General features: G+C 40.4%; 1 protein-coding gene across 13 annotated transcripts in view; it reads right to left on the bottom strand.

Annotated features, from left to right (window-relative positions):
• Nucleotides 1-6,320: 6,320 nt before the first annotated feature.
• Nucleotides 6,321-22,672, bottom strand: part of MPDZ (multiple PDZ domain crumbs cell polarity complex component) — a 160,382-nt gene continuing 144,030 nt past the window's right edge. For all 13 annotated transcript variants that reach the window (XM_027047126.2, XM_027047131.2, XM_027047127.2 and 10 more), the window contains 12 exons: nucleotides 20,799-20,944; nucleotides 19,779-19,862; nucleotides 19,413-19,606; nucleotides 16,990-17,137; nucleotides 16,046-16,132; nucleotides 15,116-15,206; nucleotides 14,178-14,221; nucleotides 12,971-13,093; nucleotides 11,577-11,681; nucleotides 10,897-11,009; nucleotides 9,532-9,655; nucleotides 6,321-7,739 (listed from right to left, as the gene is read on the bottom strand). In XM_027047126.2, the coding sequence (XP_026902927.1) occupies nucleotides 7,593-7,739; nucleotides 9,532-9,655; nucleotides 10,897-11,009; nucleotides 11,577-11,681; nucleotides 12,971-13,093; nucleotides 14,178-14,221; nucleotides 15,116-15,206; nucleotides 16,046-16,132; nucleotides 16,990-17,137; nucleotides 19,413-19,606; nucleotides 19,779-19,862; nucleotides 20,799-20,944 (1,406 nt within the window). In that variant the 3' untranslated portion in view covers nucleotides 6,321-7,592. The remainder of the gene's footprint in view (nucleotides 7,740-9,531; nucleotides 9,656-10,896; nucleotides 11,010-11,576; nucleotides 11,682-12,970; nucleotides 13,094-14,177; nucleotides 14,222-15,115; nucleotides 15,207-16,045; nucleotides 16,133-16,989; nucleotides 17,138-19,412; nucleotides 19,607-19,778; nucleotides 19,863-20,798; nucleotides 20,945-22,672) is intronic.

Raw genomic sequence — 22,672 nt, 5'->3', positions numbered from 1 at the left:
ATAGGAACAGAACTTTGAAGAAGATGCTCTTATTCCCATTTTACAGTCAAGAAGGCAGAGGCTCAGAGAGAGAGGTCAGCCACTTGCCCTGTGGCAGCCAAGCCAGGGTATGAATCCAGGGATTAGGAGATGAAGGCTCATGCTCTTCACACTCTATTTCAGAGAAATCTAGAATTCCTTCAGCAGAAGACATTGATCACCTATGACTTACATTCATGCAAGACAGTCAAAGTGGGTGTTGAGATTTTGACGACTTCATTACATAAATACCTGTAACATACAGAGAGGAAAAACTAAAAAAAAAGCATCAACTACTGAATAGAAGGAAAACTAGCCAGGTCCCTCGCAATAAATGTAGATGAATGGGGTGGAAATAATTCACATCGTTTGTTATCCAAATGCCAATAGAAATTACAAAAATAGATTTTAAATGTACAATTCCTTTATTTATTAATCCTGAGATTAAAAGATGAAGAAATTATATGCTCCTTGGCCTAAAAAACCCTCCACTCTTTTTCTGTTCTTTCCCCCGACTTTTTTTAAAGGTGGGCCAGGGTCCTTTATCATACAGTGAATATCTGGCACCAGATCTCCTGTTTCGGTGGAAACAACGTCTGAAGAAGGATAGATTGTCCTTTTATTTTTAGAATGTGAGTAACAAATACATATCTGGTCGTAAGGGAAATAATAGGTATGTATACAAATTTCATAAAGGTGTTTAAAAAACCACTGTGAAGCTAAAACTAGAAGATGCTGGGTGTCCTTTTAACTGCATAGGTATCCACCGGCCACAAAAGAAAGCTCATGAAAATTCACATTCCTTAAATGCAGAGAACTCACAGTTAAGTTTTAAAAAGTTCAGGGGTGCCTGGGTGGCTTAGTCGGTTAAGCGTCCGACTTCAACTCAGGTCACAATCTCGCAGTCCGGGAGTTCGAGCCCTGGCCCCGCGTCTGGCTCTGCGCTGATGGCTTGGAGCCTGCTTCCGATTCTGTGTCTCCCTCTCTCTCTGCCCCTCCCCCATTCATGCTCTGTCTCTCTCTGTCTCAAAAATAAATAAACGTTAAAAAAAAAAATTTAAAAAGTTCAGTGACGTCTCTGAAATACCCATAGCAAAACATATTGTCTATATACTTGATTATACTGACATATTTTCAAGAGTAGCTAGCTACTTCTTAAAATGTTGCACGTGTATTAATATCTGAGCGATGACTGGCCGATCAAGTAAACCTATTAAATATTCAATTAGTAAATCTATCCTTTGAACTAAGGTGTAGCCGGTAAAATGTAAACTTAAGTACTGCCTTGCTGGCTTGAGAGCAATCCTTTCTTATGGGACATATATTTTAATATTCACAGAAAGGAAAAAGATCATGACTGTGAGGAAGGACTTATTTTTTAAATTAGGTAAATATTTCACTATTTCATTTCACTTACAGAATCGCCTTTTTTCCTTAGAAAAGAAGGAGGTCAGGTTGCGTTGCCTCACTCCAAACTTGTCTGGTGCCAGTGAAGGAACATATTTTATACTCAGCTGAGAGATTTTTTATCCGTGCACTTAAAGGCAGCGGGGTGCATCATTAGGTATGCCTGCCATCTGCATAGCCCCCCAGGTGGAAGAGGCATTAGCCTTATTTAATATTACCACAGCATTAATTTTACTTCATTAATTTATGTCATTTGTCCTTTATTTCAAACTCGGATTGCCAGAATAAAAGCACTGGAGGTGATGACCCGATCCCAGTGTTAGAGCCTTATAAAGAAAATTTTAACCTCATTAACAAGAATACTCTTTTTTTAAAAAAAAAAAAATTTTTTTTTCAACGTTTATTTATTTTTGGGACAGAGAGAGACAGAGCATGAACGGGGGAGGGGCAGAGAGAGAGGGAGACACAGAATCGGAAACAGGCTCCAGGCTCTGAGCCATCAGCCCAGAGCCCGATGCGGGACTCGAACTCACGGACCGCGAGATCGTGACCTGGCTGAAGTCGGACGCTTAACCGACTGCGCCACCCAGGCGCCCCTAGAATACTCTTAAGAACAGGAATTGACTGGCTTGCTTTCACATTTTAAAAAAGGAGCCTATAGACAAAGACACCTATGGGGTAGGTGGCGCTGATGAGGCTCTAGAAAATACTGAATTACATAATGAACAACATTTTCTTTCAGTTCCTTTAAGAAAAGAGTTTCCACTGAATTATTACTACCATTCCGACATTTGCCATTCTCCCTTTCTAGCAAAGCGAGCAGGCCTTCCGACCTTTGGTAGGCAAGAGTATCTTGACAGAATTTAGTAATGTAGTTTTTGCTTGTAGTTACTTTATATTAATGGCAAATGATAATAGCTTTCCGTTTAAAGTACTGAGATGTGGGGCGCCTGGGTGGTTCAGTCGACTGAGCGTCCAAACGTTGATTTTGGCTCAGGTCATGATCTCAGGGTTGTGGCATTCAGCCCTTCGTCGGGCTCAGCAGGGGCTCTCTCTCTCCCTCTGCCCCTCTCCCCCGCTCAGGCTCTCTCTAAAAATAAATAAATAAACAAAGTGCTGAGATGCATTTAAGTTAAAAAGTAGTCTATATTTTAAAAAGAATATTTAGTAATTAACAGGAGAGTTATACGAGGATATGGAAATTATGGGTTGTATGACAACTGAAATCTCAGCGTAAGTTGATTTGCACCCAACTTTAGAAGAAAAAGACAAGATTACACAAAAATGAAAACTGAAGGCTATTTAAGAAAGCTTTTGGGGCGCCTGGGTGGCGCAGTCGGTTAAGCGTCCGACTTCAGCCAGGTCACGATCTCGCGGTCCGTGAGTTCGAGCCCCGCGTCAGGCTCTAGGCTGATGGCTCGGAGCCTGGAGCCTGTTTCCGATTCTGTGTCTCCCTCTCTCTTTGCCCCTCCCCCATTCATGCTCTGTCTCTCTCTGTCCCCCAAAAAATAAATAAACATTGAAAAAAAATTAAAAAAAAAAAAAGAAAGCTTTTAAATTTATATTGCTCTGTGTCTACCAGGACATAACACACATGTACAACTATCACCATTTCTTGAGAGATTATCCCATGGACAGTGTCGATGCTTTATATACAGTTATCTCTTTGAATTTTCCAAAGCAAGGTCAATCTTGTTCCTTTGGGGTAATGAAGTTTGGGGCAGTGGAACTCTGAATGTCAAATATTTCAGGGTAGACTCAGGTGAAAAAGAAATATTATGATTTCCAGTACATCAATAAGAAAAGAAATGAGAGAAAAACTATGTTTTCCAAGGGTAAGTGTGCTGGTTCCTGAAACTATGTCCACAAGTAAAGAGGAGGAGGGTGGGGGAGGGAAGGAGAAGGGATCACAAAGTATTCCCAAAGGACACACCCTCAGAAAAAATGCCCAGTGTCAAAGGAACAAGTTGAAGCTCCCCCCAGAAGCTGCCTAAAGCAGTCTTTCCACGGTGGAACTTGTAGAAACTTCTAGAAACATTTTTAGTGAGAAAATTCTGAGATCATTCCCACAGATATGCCTCCTTTTGGACAGAATTCTTTTTAAGGGCCTATGATTGAACTTTCAGTACTTCATCGCTAAGCACAATTCTGAGACAAATAATACAATTATTTTTTTCTAATTGGCACCAAAATGAACAATGTGGACTACCTACCTATATTTTCAAAGGGAAAAGCAACAGCAATATCAAGTACACAAAAGTCACTTTTAAAACATTTGCTCTGCCTAGTTTTCATGCTCTTTCATTTAGAAAATTTCTTGCCGCTGATCATTTTTTTTTTCCTCTTGAGGTAACGGAGGCCAATCCCGCCTTACAAATAACTCTCTTTAGAAAGGGGCAACGTTAAACGTTAGTTCCCCATAGACAAAACTGAGGACCGTCTTTGCACAAATCGAATGCATTCCAGAATACCTGTCACTGACATGAAACAACACACCGGGGCTGCTGAAAGCAGGTGATGATAGTTCTGACATTCCCACACCTAGGCCAAAAAAAAAGGGCTATTTACTCCTGTCTCCCTGCAGGCGTCCTTTCAACTCCTCTATTCACTGGCCTGAGATAAGAACAAAGGCACTAAATCACACATGCCACGCCATTCTCAGACAGGCTCCCTGGCCAGATCCAAGACAACCTCGACAGTACACCTCCAGCAAGGAAGGGCTCCAGTTGCCTCGCCAAACCAATCAAAATCTGCTTTACCAAGATTCCCAGAAATACAAGAACGTGTCCTCTTACGTTTCGTGGCTTGTAAGGTTGGTTTTCATGCTTCCAACTTGATCACCGTTCTGATGTATGGAGCCCACGGACGTGCCGCACCACATTGCTACTCCCGCAGCTACATACCCGTTGGTGCCGAAATTAAACACATCGTTGTTATTACTCTTGTCACGGTTATAGTTATTGTTATCGCCGCCATCATCATCCTGTTGGGGGGGGGGGTCACGAAGAACACCAGGAATGTGTGGTGTTCTCCCATGTGACTTAATCACGCAAGCGATTATATTGCACCTACGATGGGCTATCCGCCATCTTGAGTGTAGGTAACATCAACACTATAACGTTCAAGTCCTCAGACTCTTTGTTCACTTTGTTCCTTCACTACAGAGAACTCTTGCTCTTAGATCTACAGAAAATAATAATAGAGGAAGCGTAAGCCTTTTCACTTTTCTCCAGTGCTGATGAATCTATATTCCCCTCGGTCTTTCTCTTCCTCCTCCCCTCTTCCTCCCTCCCTCCTCTTTCATGTGCTGACTCTGTTAATTAGTAGGTTTCAGGAGGGGTGTTTTTCCTCAGTGTTTATATATCCCTATAGTGGCATACCCCCTGTTTCTTCTTTTTGTTTTTTTAGTATTTTGTTTTTGAGAGCGAGAGAGAGAGAGAGAGAGAGAGAGAGAGGTGGAGGGAAGAGAGAGAGGGGGACAGAAGATCCCAAGCGCTGACACTGACAACAGTGAATATGACGTGGGGCTCAAACTCGGGAATGGAACCCCGAGATCATGACCTGAGCCAAAGTAAAGAAGCTCAACCAACTGAGCCACCCAGGCTCCCTCCACTGTTTCTTTTTTTTTTGCATCTAGCCTGTAAAACAATATTAATACTGTGAAATGAGTCATGACCTATGATTTAATCATGTGTGTGCTCAACCAACAGGTGCAGTGCACCTCCTGTTCCCAGGTCCAGTGAGAGCAGCCATGAATGTAAAAACATCGAAGACACTCATTATTAGTGCCCGAGGGCCTCCATGGCAAAGTACCACAAACTGGATGGATTAGAACAACAGAAATTTATTCCTTCACAGACCTGGAGGCCAGAAGTCTGGATTCAAGGTGTCAACAGGGCACCGCTTCCCTCTGAAGACCTCAGGAATACATCCTTCCTTGCCTCTTCCAGCTTCTGGTAGCCCCCAAGGTGGTCTCTGGCTTGTTTCTTGTCCCATCTTTACATGGCCTTCCTCCCCTATGTCTGTGTGTCTCTCTATGGCAGTAAGGATTTAGGGCCCGCTGTAATTCAGCACGGTCTCAACTAGCTGTATCTGCAAAGACCCTATTTCCAAATGAGATCATGTTCTGGGGCTCCTTGTAGCCACGAATTGTGGGGAGACACAACTCAGGCAAGTACAGACACATACCAGGGACTGTTCTCCTTGGGGTGCCCCACATATTTACTCAAATGTTCATGTGGTTGGTTAAGTTGCTCCCCTAGAGCCTATCGTGAAGTGTGGGAGAAGAATACCTCCTGGATTGCTGGTGGTGTGTGTGGCTTCGTCCATCCTGTGTAAGAACCACGGAATTCTTACATGTTAGCACTAGATGCATGCTTTGAGATAAGATAACCCATCATTTTACAGATAAGGTGAGTCAGACAGGATGCACACGTTCATTAGCTAATTGGGGACAGAACTAGCAGAACAGACGTTCCTCAATTCCTTCCTCAGTGTTCAACCAGACTTTTCATGTCTATTAATATAAATAACTTCCATTAGGACTTTTTCCATCTGAACTCACTTTAGCTCGTGACTACCCCAAGAACAATTTATAGTATTACCACATTAATACAGCACCTCAGAAAAAATACAGAGGCAGGACACGTCTCTTTCCACCATGCTGTCTGTCTTCCACCGCTCCGGAAGGAGTCTATGGATCTGCAGTATTAGTAAAAATTCTGGATGTAAAAAACATAGGGCTTTTCATAATGATGTTGTCAAACTTCCTCTGATTGTAACTATGGACACCATATGTTCAGTTAGACAGGATAAAAACCCATTTTAAATTGTAAATCTTGAACAATATAATGAAGCTTTTTCCCAGTAAAAAGAACAGACAAAAACTACGCCTGTTTCTTTCTTCGTGCACCATGAAACTTCTTATTTATTCACTCCAATTCTGCATTTACACAAAAGTGCTGTAATAAAATATCTGTACACTACTTCTGTTACAAATATAGATAATATTTAAAGTGACTTCATATATTCTAATGTAGGAGTTTCACGCTCTAAAATGGGAATGAACACATGATAATTCCTCACCAGTTGTCTCAATAAACAGCTCCATCTGTTTCCCTTAGTCTTAAACTATTGTATTATAAGATGTTAATATAAGGCAATGAAATGAAGTTATGTTAATCCCCTTAATTTTTCTATCAATTTACTAATGGCACACAACCAAAATAATTACTAACACATTGCTTTTTTCTCTGTCATTAAGATTAATAGTAGTTGAAAACCAATTGCACAGCGCGCTAACACATTTTTAGTGTTGCATCGGTTACCACCAGCATTAAAGATTCTGAGAGATGTCTATGTTCCTCCGTGGTCAGCTTGGCCGCGTTCTAGAGAAACTACAGTCAATAGCGGGTGGCATCACCACTGTACTTACAGAAACATGAAAATATTTTATCACAGGTCAAAAATAAAAATGAACATCAAGATTTGCATCAAACATTTTCTTTACAAACTTAGGGACACTGCTTCATTTAACTGCTATTTACTCAATCTTAGAAACCCATTTTAGGATAAAATGTATATGTGTATTTTAAAGGTGAGGAGATGCAATTTTTCTATAATATTCAATATTGTAACTACTGAGAGTATTTTTAAAGATTTTTCAATGGAAAAACTGTTTAATTTCCTTTTTTATTTAGCAATGGGGAGAGGAGTTGGACTGACAAAATGAGGCATTTTTTATGACACTTGAGATTTCTTCTTTATTTTATATTTTCATTCTTACCCTAATTTATTAAAGCCATTTCTCTTAGGTTAGCTTTAGACTATTTTTTTCTCTACTAACCAGTTCAGCGTATAGCATTTTCTGCAGATGTGATGACAAGTCGTCAGACATCTTTACAAAGAAAGGCTGGATTTACCTATGCACACAGTCCTTCTCTTTAAGTGTACGTTCACAAGATCCAAGGAGAAAGGCAAAATGACACTAGGTGGTAAGAGAATCATTTCCACACGAGAAAAACAAATTTAGATGGTACCTCCCCCACCCAGAGTTTTGAAAAGCCTGCTGAAGACCGCAAGGGGAAAGGTGTCCACAAGACCCATTCTCTCCACGGTGTGGGAGGTGAGCGAGGGGTTGGTTGAGTTGGCTCAACTCTGCAGTACAGTCAGGAGAGAACCATCAAGGTGACAGTTCCTTTTGTCCGCTTAAGGATGGCAACAGCTTCTTCATGGGTGACCCCTTCCAGACTCTGCCCATTGACAGCAATGATCTGATCACCCCTTTTGAGACGCCCATCTTCCGACGCTGCTCCCTGCAATTATAAAGCAGACTTGTTTGCTTCTCAAAAAATGCTGCCTCGCAGCTATACAACAGAAAAAGATCTAAACAAGAATGTAAATTGCTCTGCATGTACACACACATTGCTCTCGAAGCTCCATGGGCACTCCACAGCCATTAAGCAATGATGAACATACACAAAGGAGGTCTTGCTCCTGCATGGTTTTAACACTGAGATTCCAATTTTAGAGAGAATTTAGCAGTCAACAGATTAGTTGGATGGTTTTTGGCTGTTCAGCAGAGCAGTTGGTGGGAAATCAAATTAATAAAGAATATTTGGGAATCTGCCTGGCAGCAATGATTTCATAGAATCCAGGATTTTTCATCCTGTCAAGAAGGCCTACAGAAGATGACAAAGGATTAGATACGAACAAAAGCAGCTTTACAGGACAAGGGCATCAGGCCACGGAGCCCAAAGGTCTACAGGAGCAGAAAGCCCGTATGCATGTTGACAAGGACTAAGCAGGATGCAAGTCCTACTAATTCTAAATGTAATTCTTTCTGGGGCTTTGAATAGGCCGCTCAAGCTGCTGGTTCTTTACTTCCTGAGGGTATGTGCAGTCTTCGCATTTCTTATGGGCCTTAAATGATTAAGATGAAACACAGACACTGCCGTTTGAAAAAGAATCCCATCTTAAGGCATGCTTACAGTAGGCAATTATGCAATTAAATATAAGATTAAAAATATGGAAAAGTTAATGAGGAATCCATAATGATGAAATTCTTAAAATATGTTCTAACTAGCATGCCTTAAATAAATTGTTCCCAGGCTGAGGAAAAGGACTGCATGAGTCTTCTATTCACTGACAAATGCTGTTTGTATTTTTGGACATACCAATGGCTTTTAAAAAAATCTCGTAAATTAAGCCCATAACTAGGTTGCTGTAGATACAGCGCTTTAAATTGGTTAAAAATAATAATTCTTTTTCAAAATAATGGAATAAAACCTCCACATGTAGGCACTTTAAAGGACTATAGCGCTAACCTAAAGCAGCATCAAACTGTTCAATAGGTTGCCCATAAGGATTGCTCCTTTGCACTGTAAAATCTTGAGATTCCAGATTTTCTCCGTAGGAAATTATGTCCAATATTGTAGCTCCTGAAGAAAATGTCTCAAGATCGAATTAATAATAATTATGTGGGTTTGGATTATTTTAAACAGCACCAACGTTGTGATAAACTTATTCTCAACATCCTTAAATCAGAACACTTACTGTATATACAATTATATACACTTTTTTAAGAAATCGAATCCCCGGGCTACAAATAGCTGATTTACTGTAGGTGTAGCTACAGTAGCAGGTTAGATATTATTGAATCTGTGTAGCTATTTTATGTACTTTCCTGTGTCTATTTAGTATTTCACAACAACAAAAAAAAAATGCAAAGAAAAATAAATGCCAGCCCTCTACAGCATACATATTTAAAATGTCCCATTTTCAAAAGACATTCAATCATAGGCGACCTGTTTTCAAAGGACAAAAAAATCAGGTCTTACTGTCTAACTAAAGTTCATTAATATTTTTATTGCATGTTGTCAAGAGTTCCCATGGAATTTCAATTTGAGCCTCTTTTCCTTTAAACATAACTAAGCCTCAAATTGGACAAAAATATTTAATGACCTGTTCCTGAAGGGAGTTCCAAAAGAAAATGATCAACTGTTAACCATTTGGCGTTACCTCAGGCCATAAACTAATAAGCCAGCTGCTGACCACTATTAATGAATGTTTAGGGGGGAAGGGGGAGGTTGACATTCACAAGCTTACCTTCGCAAACACTGTTTTAACATAAATGGGTAAGTCTCCATGAGGGCTGCCATATCCTCCTACTATACTGAAGCCTAAGCCATCTGGTCCTCGGTCTAGTGTAATAGATTTACACTGAGGAGGCCTACAGCAAATGGAAGGAAAAAAAGGGTTTTCTGATTTTCAAAATCAAATCTGTAAGTGATGGATTATGTGACATCCACCTAGAACCAGGAAAATTCTCTGTGCTACTGACAATGAGTATATTGCGGGTCTTTTGGGGATGCTTAAACTGTCAGTGCATGCCAGTCTCAGTATTTTAAATTTACATAATCTGCCAAAATCCTACTTAACACACCCTAATTCTATTACTCATCTAAAGTTCCCTTACACTAACATGTTCATGACATGATCCCCCTGCATGCATGCACATTCTTTTTCCCATTTATTTAAAGGGAGATGGCTTAAAGTACAGAGGACTATCGTGGAAAAGGCATAAACATCAGTATTCCCAAGCTCAGAGAAAAAAATCGATTTCTAACAATGTAGAGGCTGCATCAAATTATTTAAAAGACTTTAAGATGTTCCTCTCTCCCCCTCTCGTTTTTTTTTTTTTTTTTTTTTTTAATTTTTATCTTTGATGTTTATGAGACAGAGACAGAGCACAAGCAGGGGAGGGACAGAAGGAGAGAAAGGCACAGAATCTGAAGCAGGCTCCAGGCTCTGAGCTGTCTGCACAGAGCCCAATGCGGGGCTCAAACTCACGAACTGTGAGATCATGAACTGAGCTGAGGTCAGACACTCAGCTGACTGAGCCACCCAGGTGCCCCTCTTCCCCTCTCTTTATGTTCTAATTCTTTTGTACTACATGTTGGGGGAAGTGTGAATTTTTTTAAGTTTATTTATTTTTGAGAGACAGAGATAGAGCGTGAGCAGGCAAGGGGCAGAAAGAGAAGGAGACATAGAATCTGAAGCAGGCTCCAGGCTCTGAGCTGTCAGCACAGAGCCCTACGTAGGGTTCAAACCCATGAACCATGAGATCATGAATCGAGCTGAAGTCGGACGCTCAACTGACTGAGCCACCCAGTTCTGGAGCCCCGGAACTGTGAATTTTTTAATCAAAATTATCATTTATTAAATGAGTTGGCAATACTGGAATTTAAAAGGGATAGCTTTGATCGGTTCCATATCACACAGGGTAGTGACATCAAGAATAAAATGCGCCCCCCTGCCCCCAAAAGAAAACTCAGGGCAGTGGCATGCTATGTACCTATGCCTGATAAACTGAATCCATGCCATAATTACCTGACAGTTTAAAAAACTCATCTCCTATTTTTTCACCTTGAGGTGAGTGGTAGGGACATAGAAACCATAACATGAGCTCACCCTAAATCATCCTGAAATATACCGCTTGACGTGAGCCCCGTGAAAGGGATACTAGAACCAGCAGGCTCCTGCTGGTGACTCGTGACCACACTCACGTCTCCTCCAGCAACTACCTGTACACGGGAGAAAGAGAGAGACAGAAACACACGTTCAGGTGGCCAGGACCACATCAGTGATTTTTCTTCAAAAATAACTTTTGGATTAAAACATGTACTTTAATGTCCACTTAATCATTTCTGTTAACTTCATATTCAACCGAAAAGAAAGAAATTCCACAAGGTCCAGAGGCCTCTTCAGCTGACAGTAAAAATACTTTAGTAATTCAATTCTACAAAGTTTTTTTTTTTTTGATGTTTTTCAAAGGTGGTCTCATATGCAGTTATTTTTTAAAGATCTTCAGACTACAAAGCCACTCACACCACTTAAAATTCTAGCAATTAACTGTTTACCACTAAAGCCTTGCATATACCCCTTCAGATATAAAATATGAAGCAATAAACGCATCAGGATAAAATGTTTCTTACATGCTTTCTTGGAACGCTCGATGTAATCATCTGTGTTCAAGGGAAATATTAAATACAATAGCATCAGGAGATTTAGGCAGTTTTACCGCCTTACTGTGAAAGCTCATGTGTCAAGCTAACCACACTGCGAAGAGTGGTCGGGATGCCAACTCTTACCTGCATTTCAATGGAGCCAGAGGCATTTTTCAGTAAGTTAACTGCTTGGGTATGAGTCATCCCCTCAGTGGATGTGCCACAGATAGTGACGATCCTGTCCCCAACCTGCAAGGGAGAAAAGAAAATAGACATCTGCGAAGGCAGCCATGGAGAGTGGGACCCTGAGACCTAAACAGTCATTTCCTTCTCTGCCTTGAACATCACACACACAGTGCTCCCAGCAACTGAAACACAATCAAGGAAACCCAATCATTTCAAGAAGGAGTGATGATAAAAAGAAGCTGTACATAATGACTGAGTTCTAGAAGTCTCTGGGGGAAGGGAGAAAATCACTCATCCCTTGTTCATTTCTCCTCAGGAGGTACTGCTTCCTATTATAGAATAAAATACCTGCTATCAATTAAAAAATTTTCTTTGGACATTATTATTTACACATTAGCTGTGTCTCTAAGTCGGGAGTTGGCAAACAATGGCCCGTGGGCCAAGTATGGCCCACTGCTCGTTGTGGTGGACAAAGTCTGGGTGGAAGACAGCCATGCTTACTCAGTTGTCTGCACAGGGCAGAGAAGAGTGGCTGCAACAGAGACCATCTGTCCCACAAAGGCAAAAGTATTCACTTCCGGCCCTGCACAGCAAAGTTTTCCACTGGGTGCAACCATCAATTTTAAAGTGTTAGTCACAAATGTAGTTATCAAAATAGACTCCATCATTTCTAGTTTAGAGACTATTTAAACTAAGACGTGGCTATGTCTTGAGACCCTTTTTGACACGAGGCCACACAGATTTTACTGGAATATCCACGTAATTTTCGGGCTGGGCATTTAGTGTAAATTTCATCACAGTGTTCTATGCTAGCATAATCCCTCAACTTTGAAGCAAGTTTTGTACGGTTTTACAACATAGGTCACATTTATAGTAAACTTCTGCAAAACTGAAGATCAACCACAACCTACGTGATAGTTTTCAATTTAATAAAGTTAAATTGGCATTTGAGCCAGTGACACGTGTAAGGAAAAACTTCACTTCATACTGGTATTCTGAAAACACTTTGTTTTCTTTTAACTTCTTTCACAGACCTTCAAACAAGTAAAAAAAAAAAAAAATATATATATATATATATATATATATATATATGTGTATATATATATATATATTAAGAAATGATGGTAAATCTTCCCAGCTCATTTACTTGTCAATTTGCATACAGCAGGAAATTCTCCTCTCTTACTTCTCTTCACCTTTTACTCCAAGCAAGCCCTCCTGTGGCTGGACTAGCGGATTTAAAAGCAGAATCAGACATTTAAAACTGCCTGCCGCAGCTGGGAGGATTCAAAGGGTTTATAAAAACTTCTGCCAGCTTTGTGAGGGCCGCCAGGGTTATTAGTAGAACTTACTCTGAGTTTTTGGGTCTGAGCTGCAACTCCATTTGGGTGCATCATTGCAATAAATATAGGAACATCACCAAGAGGGCTGCCCACTCCTCCAGCAATGCTGATTCCCAGGGAGTCAGCAGGCCCCTGCCATGGAAGAGATTAAAATATTTTTTTGGTCAATGTAGTATTTTAAATTGATGTTTGGTTTCTTTGGCACAATATCATCCAGTTCACTTAGGTCTTTGAGGCGTGAGGAAAATGAAGCTCAAGAAAGCTGCATTATTTCATGTGACACGGGTCCTTAGCAGGACTTAGGAAAATGAGCATCCTTCCAGGAAATGAAAGAAATTAAAACACATTAAATGAAAATCATATCATTATGGGGTGACGGAAAGAAAGCAGGTAAACTGGTGAACTGAAGGACCCCAGTTTTGGAATCAGAAAGGTCTGCATTCAAAGCCAGGAACCCACACTTACAAATATTGGGCCCTGATGAAGTTCAGCCCTCTTAATGAGTAACTAGGCCATCACCGATGAAATGGAGATTAGAGCACCCCTCAGAAAGGGCTGCAGAAAATATTAAATGAGATGGTGACAGCCTGATGTGTCTATGAGAATTTTCAGCATATAGAAAAGGCTCAATAAATTGCAGCTGGTTTTATGTTCTCTCTGTGGATGGTGGTCAGGGAAATCTGTTTCATGAGAATAAGAAATAGCTGTTGAAAGCCAAGGCTCACTTATGAGAAGCGAGAGATGGAGTGATCATTTGTGTGGGACTGAGTGGATGCCAGTTTGGGTAATACAGGATAGGCCAACAGAGATTTTCAAACAAGGTCCAGTGAAGACTGAATTGTGCTACTTTCCACTGTATTTCAGACATAATTTTTCAGATGGCATGGTAAAATAGTAAGACTGCTAATAGGAAAATATATATGCAGATGCCTCTGAAGTTTCAACAGAATTTATATTGTTTTCTCTTCCCGAAGTTACCCTTTTCATTTCTTTTAAAAAAAAATTTTTTTAATGTTTATGTATTTTTTTGAGAGACAGAGAGAGCGTGAGTGGGGGAGGGGCAGAGAGAGAGGGAGACACAGAATCCAAAGCAGGCTCCAGGCTCCAAGCTGTTGGCACAGAGCCCGATGCAGGACTTGAACCCATGAACTGCAAGATCATGACCTGAGCAGAATTCAGACACTTAACAGACTGAGTCACCCAGGCACCCCATTACCTTTTTTATTTCAACTGTCCTTAATCCCTGTATTTCAGATGCCACTGTAAAGGTGAAAAAAGAATAGGGTTATTAAATTATTTTATGTTCAACTAAATTTTAGTCAATGCCTGAAACTGGATGCAACTAAATGAGACACACTATTTTTTTTTTTGAAAGGGGGGTATTCTAAGTTGCCAGTACACATGACTTAATCCATCTCACATAGGGACTCTTTATTTTTCCAGTTGGAAAAATATGCACACCATCCCATTTCTTCCTTCTTATTTTAATCATTGATTATATAACTGCATAATCCACCTTGAATGAGTCAAGGATAGAATAAGCTTTGGACAGAAAGACACATGTGCACAGCTGAGAAAAATAAAGTCATGGATACATTAAAAGGAATTCATGGACCTAAGTGGCTAAATTTCTAGAATATTAGTCACATTGCAAACAGAGACTGCCATATGGTTAGTTCTTCAATTTGAACAACTTTCAACCAATGCTCCAAGCCAAAAAACCCTCTGCATCATGGTTTCATGTAATTAAAACACAGGAGGATCATACTAATTTTCTCAATCAAAATTTTGCAGTCTTCATGGAAAAGAAGGCTTCACTTAATGGTATCTTCTGAATTATTGGTGTTAAACAGAAAAAGGAAATGAAAATCAAGTGCACCAGTCTTCTTAGTAAGAAAAAAATTACAGAATCCTGATTTTAATGTTTAGCATAGCTCATAGAAAAAACAACAAATGGAAAAGCTGCCAAAGAACAAAGGCACAGCTTCACGTTCAGATTTTTTGTCGACGCACACCCTGGCACCTGTATTAACGTACAGAATGATTTAGGGAAAGAGAGCTCAAAGGTAAATTGAGACAGGGGAAAAAAACAACAGTGTTGGTTACCAAAATTCAAACCAGTAAATCATGTTTAAAGTATCAAACCGATCTTACATGCATTCTTCTTCAAACTACTTTCCAGTGACTCCGATGTACTGGATCCAGAAAGTGGAAAAGTGAATGAGGACAGGCTGCCTTCACTCATCTACAAATACACAATAATTATTCTAGAAAGTTTTGGAAGTAATTATATTGCATAAATACCACTTATTTCGGAATTCAATTCTTTTTTAATGCATCTAGAGAGAAATACCTTTTAAACAACAGTGGCATTTGATAATTAGAAGGGCACTTTAAATAGTTTCTATTAATTTTTTTCCATATTACAGAAGAATTTTCCTAGTGGCATAAAAAACGAAAGCTAAAAGAATAGATGAGGCAGATTCCAACCCAACTAAAATTTTAGTGGATTTTCATAATCTCATTCAAGCGAACCCTCTCTAGGTGGAAACGGATGTTGTACATAGACTGGGGCTTATGCAAACTGTAAAATCAGGGCCAGTCAATTGGAGATGAATGGTAGTCCTCAGGAGGTGAAGAAGGGGCCTTTCTGGACCAGTGATGGAAGTGGGCTTCTGTCATCAGAAGACAACTGAGGAGAGTCATGAACAAATGTGGTTTGTTCAACTTAAATGGGAGTTTTTCCGCTGAATATTGATAAATGTTTGTTATATACTTTAAAAATGTGTCATCTTGGTAGGCTTTACATCCACTAATTGGTTAACGTATGTAATTATGGGAACAGAAAAGCAGAATTGCTGACTTCAAGTTCCTTAGAATGACTTACAAACTACTCAAGAGCCACACCTTGTTTACCTGTCCCTCTCAGCAGGTGCCCCTCCCTCAGACTCCCCACCTCACTCCTGGGGCCAGAGGGCCAGGCCTGGGTATGCCCCCCCCTAGGCAGCCCCACCTTCGGGGCCATCGCCAAGTCCCTTTTGGCATGCAGACCACATCACCCTGATGAATCCCACAGCTACCCACCTGGCTGCTTTGAGAAGGCCTCCTCTCCGAATGGAATGGACCTGCTTTGATTCTTCCGACTTCCAAGGTTACCGTGCCCAGGGAACACTAGGGGAGTGGTTGTTTTATGAAAAAGTTCAATTAAAACGCTCCATTTATCGTCAGCAGTACATAATATTCTTTAAGACTAGGTTTTTGAAAGGCACGCTCGTTGTGGGGTTTCCACAGTCAAGGATGCCTCCAATGCTTTGTGAAAAGAGACTTTCCTAAAACACAAAACTAGTAACAGCAAGCAGCAGCAACACCCAGTGTCTGCCTCACGACCTCATGATTTACATGGAGACTGTTTCTGCTGAGGAAGAGAGAAACGGAGAATCAAGCCATCAACGCAGGAAACCTACTGGTTCAGATAGGCCAAGTGTACTAACTAACCAGGGCTTAACAAACAAAACAGAAACAACAGAACAACCGTGTCCTTAATCGATAACTGGGCAAATTCTTTACTGCCACACTGGACCTGAACAGACCTATGACACAACACTGAAATAAGCCACACTGCTATAAACACAAAATAAGAATGAAGACAACTTCCCTGTGACCTTTGCCAAATAAATCATAGGCGTGCAAAAGACACCAGGTAGTCTAATGTGAAAGCACAATGAGGTGTCTGAGATCCTGGGCTTCTGGAGGTAGACGCACTGGTTTCAATCCTACTGTGATTCACTAGCTATGTGACCTTAATGGATGTCAACCTTGACAAGGCTTTTCTGTGACATTTAATAACAGAAAAGACATTATATAATAAAGCACTATTACAGATTGTTCAGAAATTGCCACTAAGAATGTGTCTCATTTGAGACATTTTAAATAAAGAGAATTCAGTGCTTATTTGACCGTGGTAGCCCAATTAGTTCGCCCTCCTTCCCCCATGCCCCTCATACTCACTGTTGGCCTCTGAGGTTTACCTTCAGCAAAGCAGCCACAGCTTCCTGGGTGGCATCACGGACATCTTCTCCATTCACCGTTAAAATCTGGTCCCCCTGCACCAGTCTCCCGTCAGCGTCTGCAATCCCTCCTTTGACAATGTCGGATACAAATACTCCACTATCACTTCTGCAAACATAATTTTGAATTTGAACATGACTGTTTTTCCGCCACTGGAATGTACTGCTTACTTTTTGAAAAGAGAACACTTTTTAACTAAAAACTTGACTTTTAGTTTGATGACTTTAAAAGTTTGTTTTCAGCAACACAGGGGCAACATTATTAGAATTATTTTCTATGATAATAATAGCTTATGTCTTATAGTATTTCATGGATTAAACGTATGTTTCATAAGCATATTTATTCTTCAACAATTATATAGTGTGAGGTGAAGTGGCTACTATTATTTTCTCATTTTATGGGTCACAGTTACTAAATAGCAAGAATGGGACTTTAGAGTTAGTTCTTGGGTGCTAAGTCTATTGCTCTTTCTACACCATAATGAAGCCCTGAATGAATATTGAGCTGTGGCAGCATAAATATGTTGGTATTATCATCAACATCATTAACATTATTGAAAATAAATAGCGGGGCACCTGGATGGCTCAGTCGGTTAAGCGGCCGACTTCGGCTCAGGTCATGATCTCACAGTCTGTGAGTTCAAGCCCAGCATTGGGCTCTGTGCTGAGAGCTCAGAGCCTGGAGCCTGCTTCGGATTGTGTCTCCCTCTCTCTCTGCCCCTCCTCTGCTCACATGCTGTCTCTCTCAAAAATACATAAAGATTAAAAAAAAAAAAATTAAAAAAGAATCACCTTTTGGCAAACATCATAGGAATAATTAATTCAGGCAAGAAAACATTCATGGACAATGAAACTCATGGGCAAAAGCAGGATGAAAAACTGGATAATCCTAAAGTCTCAAAACAGCTCCACAAAGAATATTTACTGATGATAAAGGGAAAGGAGAACTTACTAGTGGAGAGGCCTGGAACATAGCACCTTAGCCAAGAGATCAAAATCAACATCCCCAGTGCAGAAAGACACCATGTGCCCCCTGGTGGGATGTGTGAAAGGGGCAACGCTCCGCGTCTGTGATATTCCTGCCAAGGATAACTGACCTACCCTCACATGAGCAACCGCAGGCTAACTGGCAGATCCAAACAGCGGATGTGTTCTATAAAATAACTGACTTCTGGGGCACCTGGCGGCTCAGTCGTTTAAGCAGCCGACTTCCACTGCTTAAGGTCCGCTTATGTGGTCACGATCTCATAGTTCGTGAGTTCGACCCCCACGTCAGGCTCTGTGCTGACAGCTCAGAGCCTGGAGCCTGCTTCTGAGTCTGTGTCTCCCTCTCTCTGCCCCTCCCCTACTCGTACCCTGTCTCTCTCTCAAAAATAAAATAGAAACATAAAAAAAGAAAATAAATAGTGAATGTGTACCTTAAACTGATACCGTTTGTTTAAGTATCATTCCTGTGATGCCTTTTATTTTAAATGGATTATTCTCACAATCTAACTTTCGTGCAAGACGGATTTATGCAAAATGAACTAATACTAATCTTATTCCAACCTTCCTTCCATTCATAAAACTACAAAACTACCAGCATTTTCTTGCTGACATAAAACATAACCGTAACTGCAGTGAAAGTGCAGTCACATAACTTCTTGTCAAGGTCAGAACCTCAAATGCACCATTTCCCCATCTGATCCTCTGGCTTTGCTTTCTTTAGCATAAAGGTGTTGGAATTTACTGGATTATGAATTGGTTGATACTTATCTATAAATATTTAAATAAATTAGGTACTGAATTCACCAATTTACCACCTGGCCTCTTACTTCTGTTCCCTTCTGATGGCAAGCTTCTGCTCAAGCCAGTCCTCCCTAGAATATCCTCCACTCCCTGCGCACAGACTATCACTTATCACTTTCAGCCTCAGCTCCGGCACCTCTTTTCTGAGCAGTTTCTCTAATCTGCTTCCTCAAATAGAGTCATGTGTCCCTTTATGCTGCCACAGCTCCCCCACCATATGGTTTGGTCACTCATCAATGGAATCCTTCTTTGCAGGAACATATTTAATTCTCATTTACCAAACTGTGAGTTTTTTGAGACCAGGAACCATATCTTATTTAACTTTGTTCCCCAGAACCTAATGTCTTCCCTGGCACACAGCAGGTACTTAAGAAATACCAAACATCTTTTTGTCTAGTACCTTCAAAATCCCCCAAAGTACTAACTTAAAAAGTTCAAAAGTGAGGTTGTTTGGTGCTCCGTTACTGAATGGGCTGATAGCAGCTGCCTACAGAACACCAGCGCCTGGGAGAAGTCTACTACTGTTAATATTCTTTAAAAGAAGTGACATTCAATCATTTCCGAAAGGTCACTGGGTTTGCCCTTGTCGGTCATACCTTTTCCCAACAATACTTAATCCCAGGCCTTTCCCCGGCTTCTTGTGTAGCTCAATAGTGAGGGTATCACACACATGCTCCTCCTTGTAGGGGGCCTCATCTCTATACAGCGTCAGGCGTACTCTGTGTGGCGTCTGTCTCAGGACATTTATTGCTTCATCATGTGTGGCCTTTCTCAAGTCAATTCCATTCACCTGGACAGACACAGGACACTGTGAGGACCCGGGTGAGTCAAATAAAGAAAAAGCAGGAATGGGGGGGCTGATGAGGGGGAGACGAGAGGAGGAGGAAAGAGGAAGTGAAAGAAACAGAGACCACCCTCCCCAGAATAGCTCTTTCTTTGTTAATTATAAAGGTATTCTGTACCTCTAAAATCTGATCTCCAGCCCAGAGTCTCCCGTCTTTACATGCTGCTCCTTCTTCATAAACTTCATGGATAATAATGGCACCCTAAGGGCCCAAACAAAATATGCTTTATCGCATCCTCCCTAGGACTGATGAGCAAAAATAAAAGGAAAACACACTGTACTTTCAAAAATAATGCTAAGGGTTCTATACTCAGTGGATCCAGAGTGAGTCATATCAAATTTCAAAGAAACGTGTAATGCGATTTTCAAAGAAGTTTATATTTATATATTTTTTCCAATGATAGGGAGGTTTAAAGAAAAAAAATTATGGGGGCGCCTGGGTGACTCAGCTGGTTAAGTGTCCAACTTCGGCTCAGGTCATGATCTCATAGTTCGTGGGTTTGAGCCCCATGTCAGGCTCTGGGCTGACAGACCAGAGCCTGGAGCCTGCTTCAAATTTTGTGTCTCCCTCTCTCCCTGCCCCTCCCCCGCTCTTACTCTGTCTCTCAAAAGTACATAAACATTAAAAAAAAATGATGAAACATATAAATCATACATATGTATATATAATAGATAGACATCACCTTTCCTATCTGCAAATGAAAATGATAGATATACATCATCTTTCCTATCCACAAATGCAATTACTAGATTTTAGAAGATTTTTGACCTTTAGAAAATGTTGTTCATGACTTTTCAAACTCCTCAGTATGGAACTGACCCAACCATATCCCATTAGTAATAAAGGAAATTAAAATATGGCAAAGACTGGAAAACTGATGGACCTATTTTGACCTAAAAGTCACGATCACGAGTGTAACTATCTTAGTGAGTCGGTATTCACTTCCTCAAATACAAATCCCAGTACTAAATTTCTGGTATTTGCTCTACAAATGAAAACAACAGTGAATGATGCATTTTTCTAAGCCTTTATATTTCATTTAATAGAACTGATAAAAACCTCCCAGGCAGTGATCTCTCAGGTGCACTGAGGTTGCCTGAGTAACCGAAGAATCTCTGTGTATCTGAGTGTCCTCACCAGCAGAGTGTCGGACCCTCCAACAATGCTCAGGCCCAGCCCTGTTCGCCCTTTGGAAATCTCAATTGTTGTTTCACAGCCTGGGATAATGGGGCAGGTTGCAGGATCAGAAGCAAAGATCGCTGGTGTTGACGATCTGCTTGTACCTAAAAATAAATTAAACATGAAATGAAATAGGATACAAATTGATTAGGTGGTATAAACAGCAAAGTCACCACACTGGTTGCCTTTGGGGGATGGAAAAGAAAAAGGGCCCAAGATTTGGGACAGCAAAACGTCAAATTTATCTTAATCTTTCAGTTATATTAAAAAAAAAAATCGAACAAAATGATTACATCATCATTAATTAGGGTGATGGGTGCCAAGTTACTTTCTGCACTATTGTGTATTTTCTAAATCGCCCGAGATAATATGTATAAAAGCCCAAGGACAGAAAGTTGAACTGAACCTCTAGTGTCATGTTGATAGTCGACTTTTCACTAGAGCCAAAAAACCTTCTCATGAAATTATGATTTGTAAAACTCAGAACTGTGATATGTGGCAGTAAACTAAAAACACATTCTGAGAAGACCAGAAAACACAAAAAGCACATCAATAATTCTAATCATGGTGCCCGCATTTCAGGGCTTTTTATGCTTTTGTTTTGGTTTTCCTTTTCTTCGTCTCCTAGAGCATCTCTTCTTATGTAATCAGATCTGTGTCTACATGCCCCAGGATTTACTATCTGAGTTTTATAAAACGTCAGGGGACCCCCACCCCCACAAGCAGTTTCGTTCTTTGTGTGTCTCGCGTGATGTTTTACAAACTCAGCTGTTAAATCCTAGTGCATATATGCTCAGGACTGAAGACATAAGAACAGATCAGGAGAAAACAAGGAGAATATAATTTCACACCTTGTTTTATGATAGTCTTCATATCATATGTTTTATGATATCCCAAAGAGCATACAGCAAATGTGATGTTTTGAAGAAGTTAAGAGGGGTGCCTGGGTGGCTCAGTCAGTTAAGCATCTGACTTTGGCTCAGGTCACAATCTCATGGTTCATGAGTTCGAGCCCCACGTCAGGCTCTGTGGTGACAACTCAGAGCCTGGAGCCTGCTTTGGAATCTGTGACTCCCTCTCTCTGCCTCTCCCCCACTCTTGCTCTGTCTCTGTACCTCAAAAAATAAATAAATGTTAAAAAAATTTTTTAAATAAAATTTAAAAAATGAAAAAGTTAAGATACTCAATGAGTAGTTTAAGACAAGAGGCTCTTTTTAGAAATCGAAAACACACTAATTCTTGCTCCTGAAATGGTAAGAGTAGGTGTAAGATGTTTTCTTTTATGTTACATTTTCATTTAGCATTTCATATTTTTATAGACAGTGCTACTTACAGATTGACATAAAATTGAAAAATGAGAAAATTTTTGTAAAACCTTTTAACATTTCAGTGAATTACCCAGTCTTTCTAAATAAAGGATTACCTTCATCCCATATGTATTACTTTTTTTTTTTTATCTAACTATATTACATATGTTTTAAAAATTGCTGTTTCCCTAATTACCTGTCAAAAGAAGTTAATGTTTCAGACTGGAGGCCAAAAGATTTTTTCTCCCATCACAGAAAATGCCTACGTGGGGGTGCCTGGGTGGCTCAGTCAGTTAAGCGTCCGACTTTGGCTCAGGTCATGATCTCGCAGTTTGTGGGTTCGAGCCCCGCATCGGGCTCTGTGCTGACAGCTCAGAGCCTGGAGCCTGCTTTGGATTCTGTGTCTCCCTCTCTGCCCCATGCCCCCTTGCATGCTCTCTCTCTCTCTCAAAAACAAATTAAAAAATAAATTAAAAAAAAAAGAAAACGCCTATGTGTTTAAGTACTTTTTTCAATGCTGCAAGG

Source organism: Acinonyx jubatus, chromosome D4, assembly GCF_027475565.1.
Source record: "Acinonyx jubatus isolate Ajub_Pintada_27869175 chromosome D4, VMU_Ajub_asm_v1.0, whole genome shotgun sequence".
Taxonomy (NCBI): Eukaryota; Metazoa; Chordata; class Mammalia; order Carnivora; family Felidae; genus Acinonyx; species Acinonyx jubatus.
This window is presented reverse-complemented; position numbering and strand designations above follow the sequence as displayed.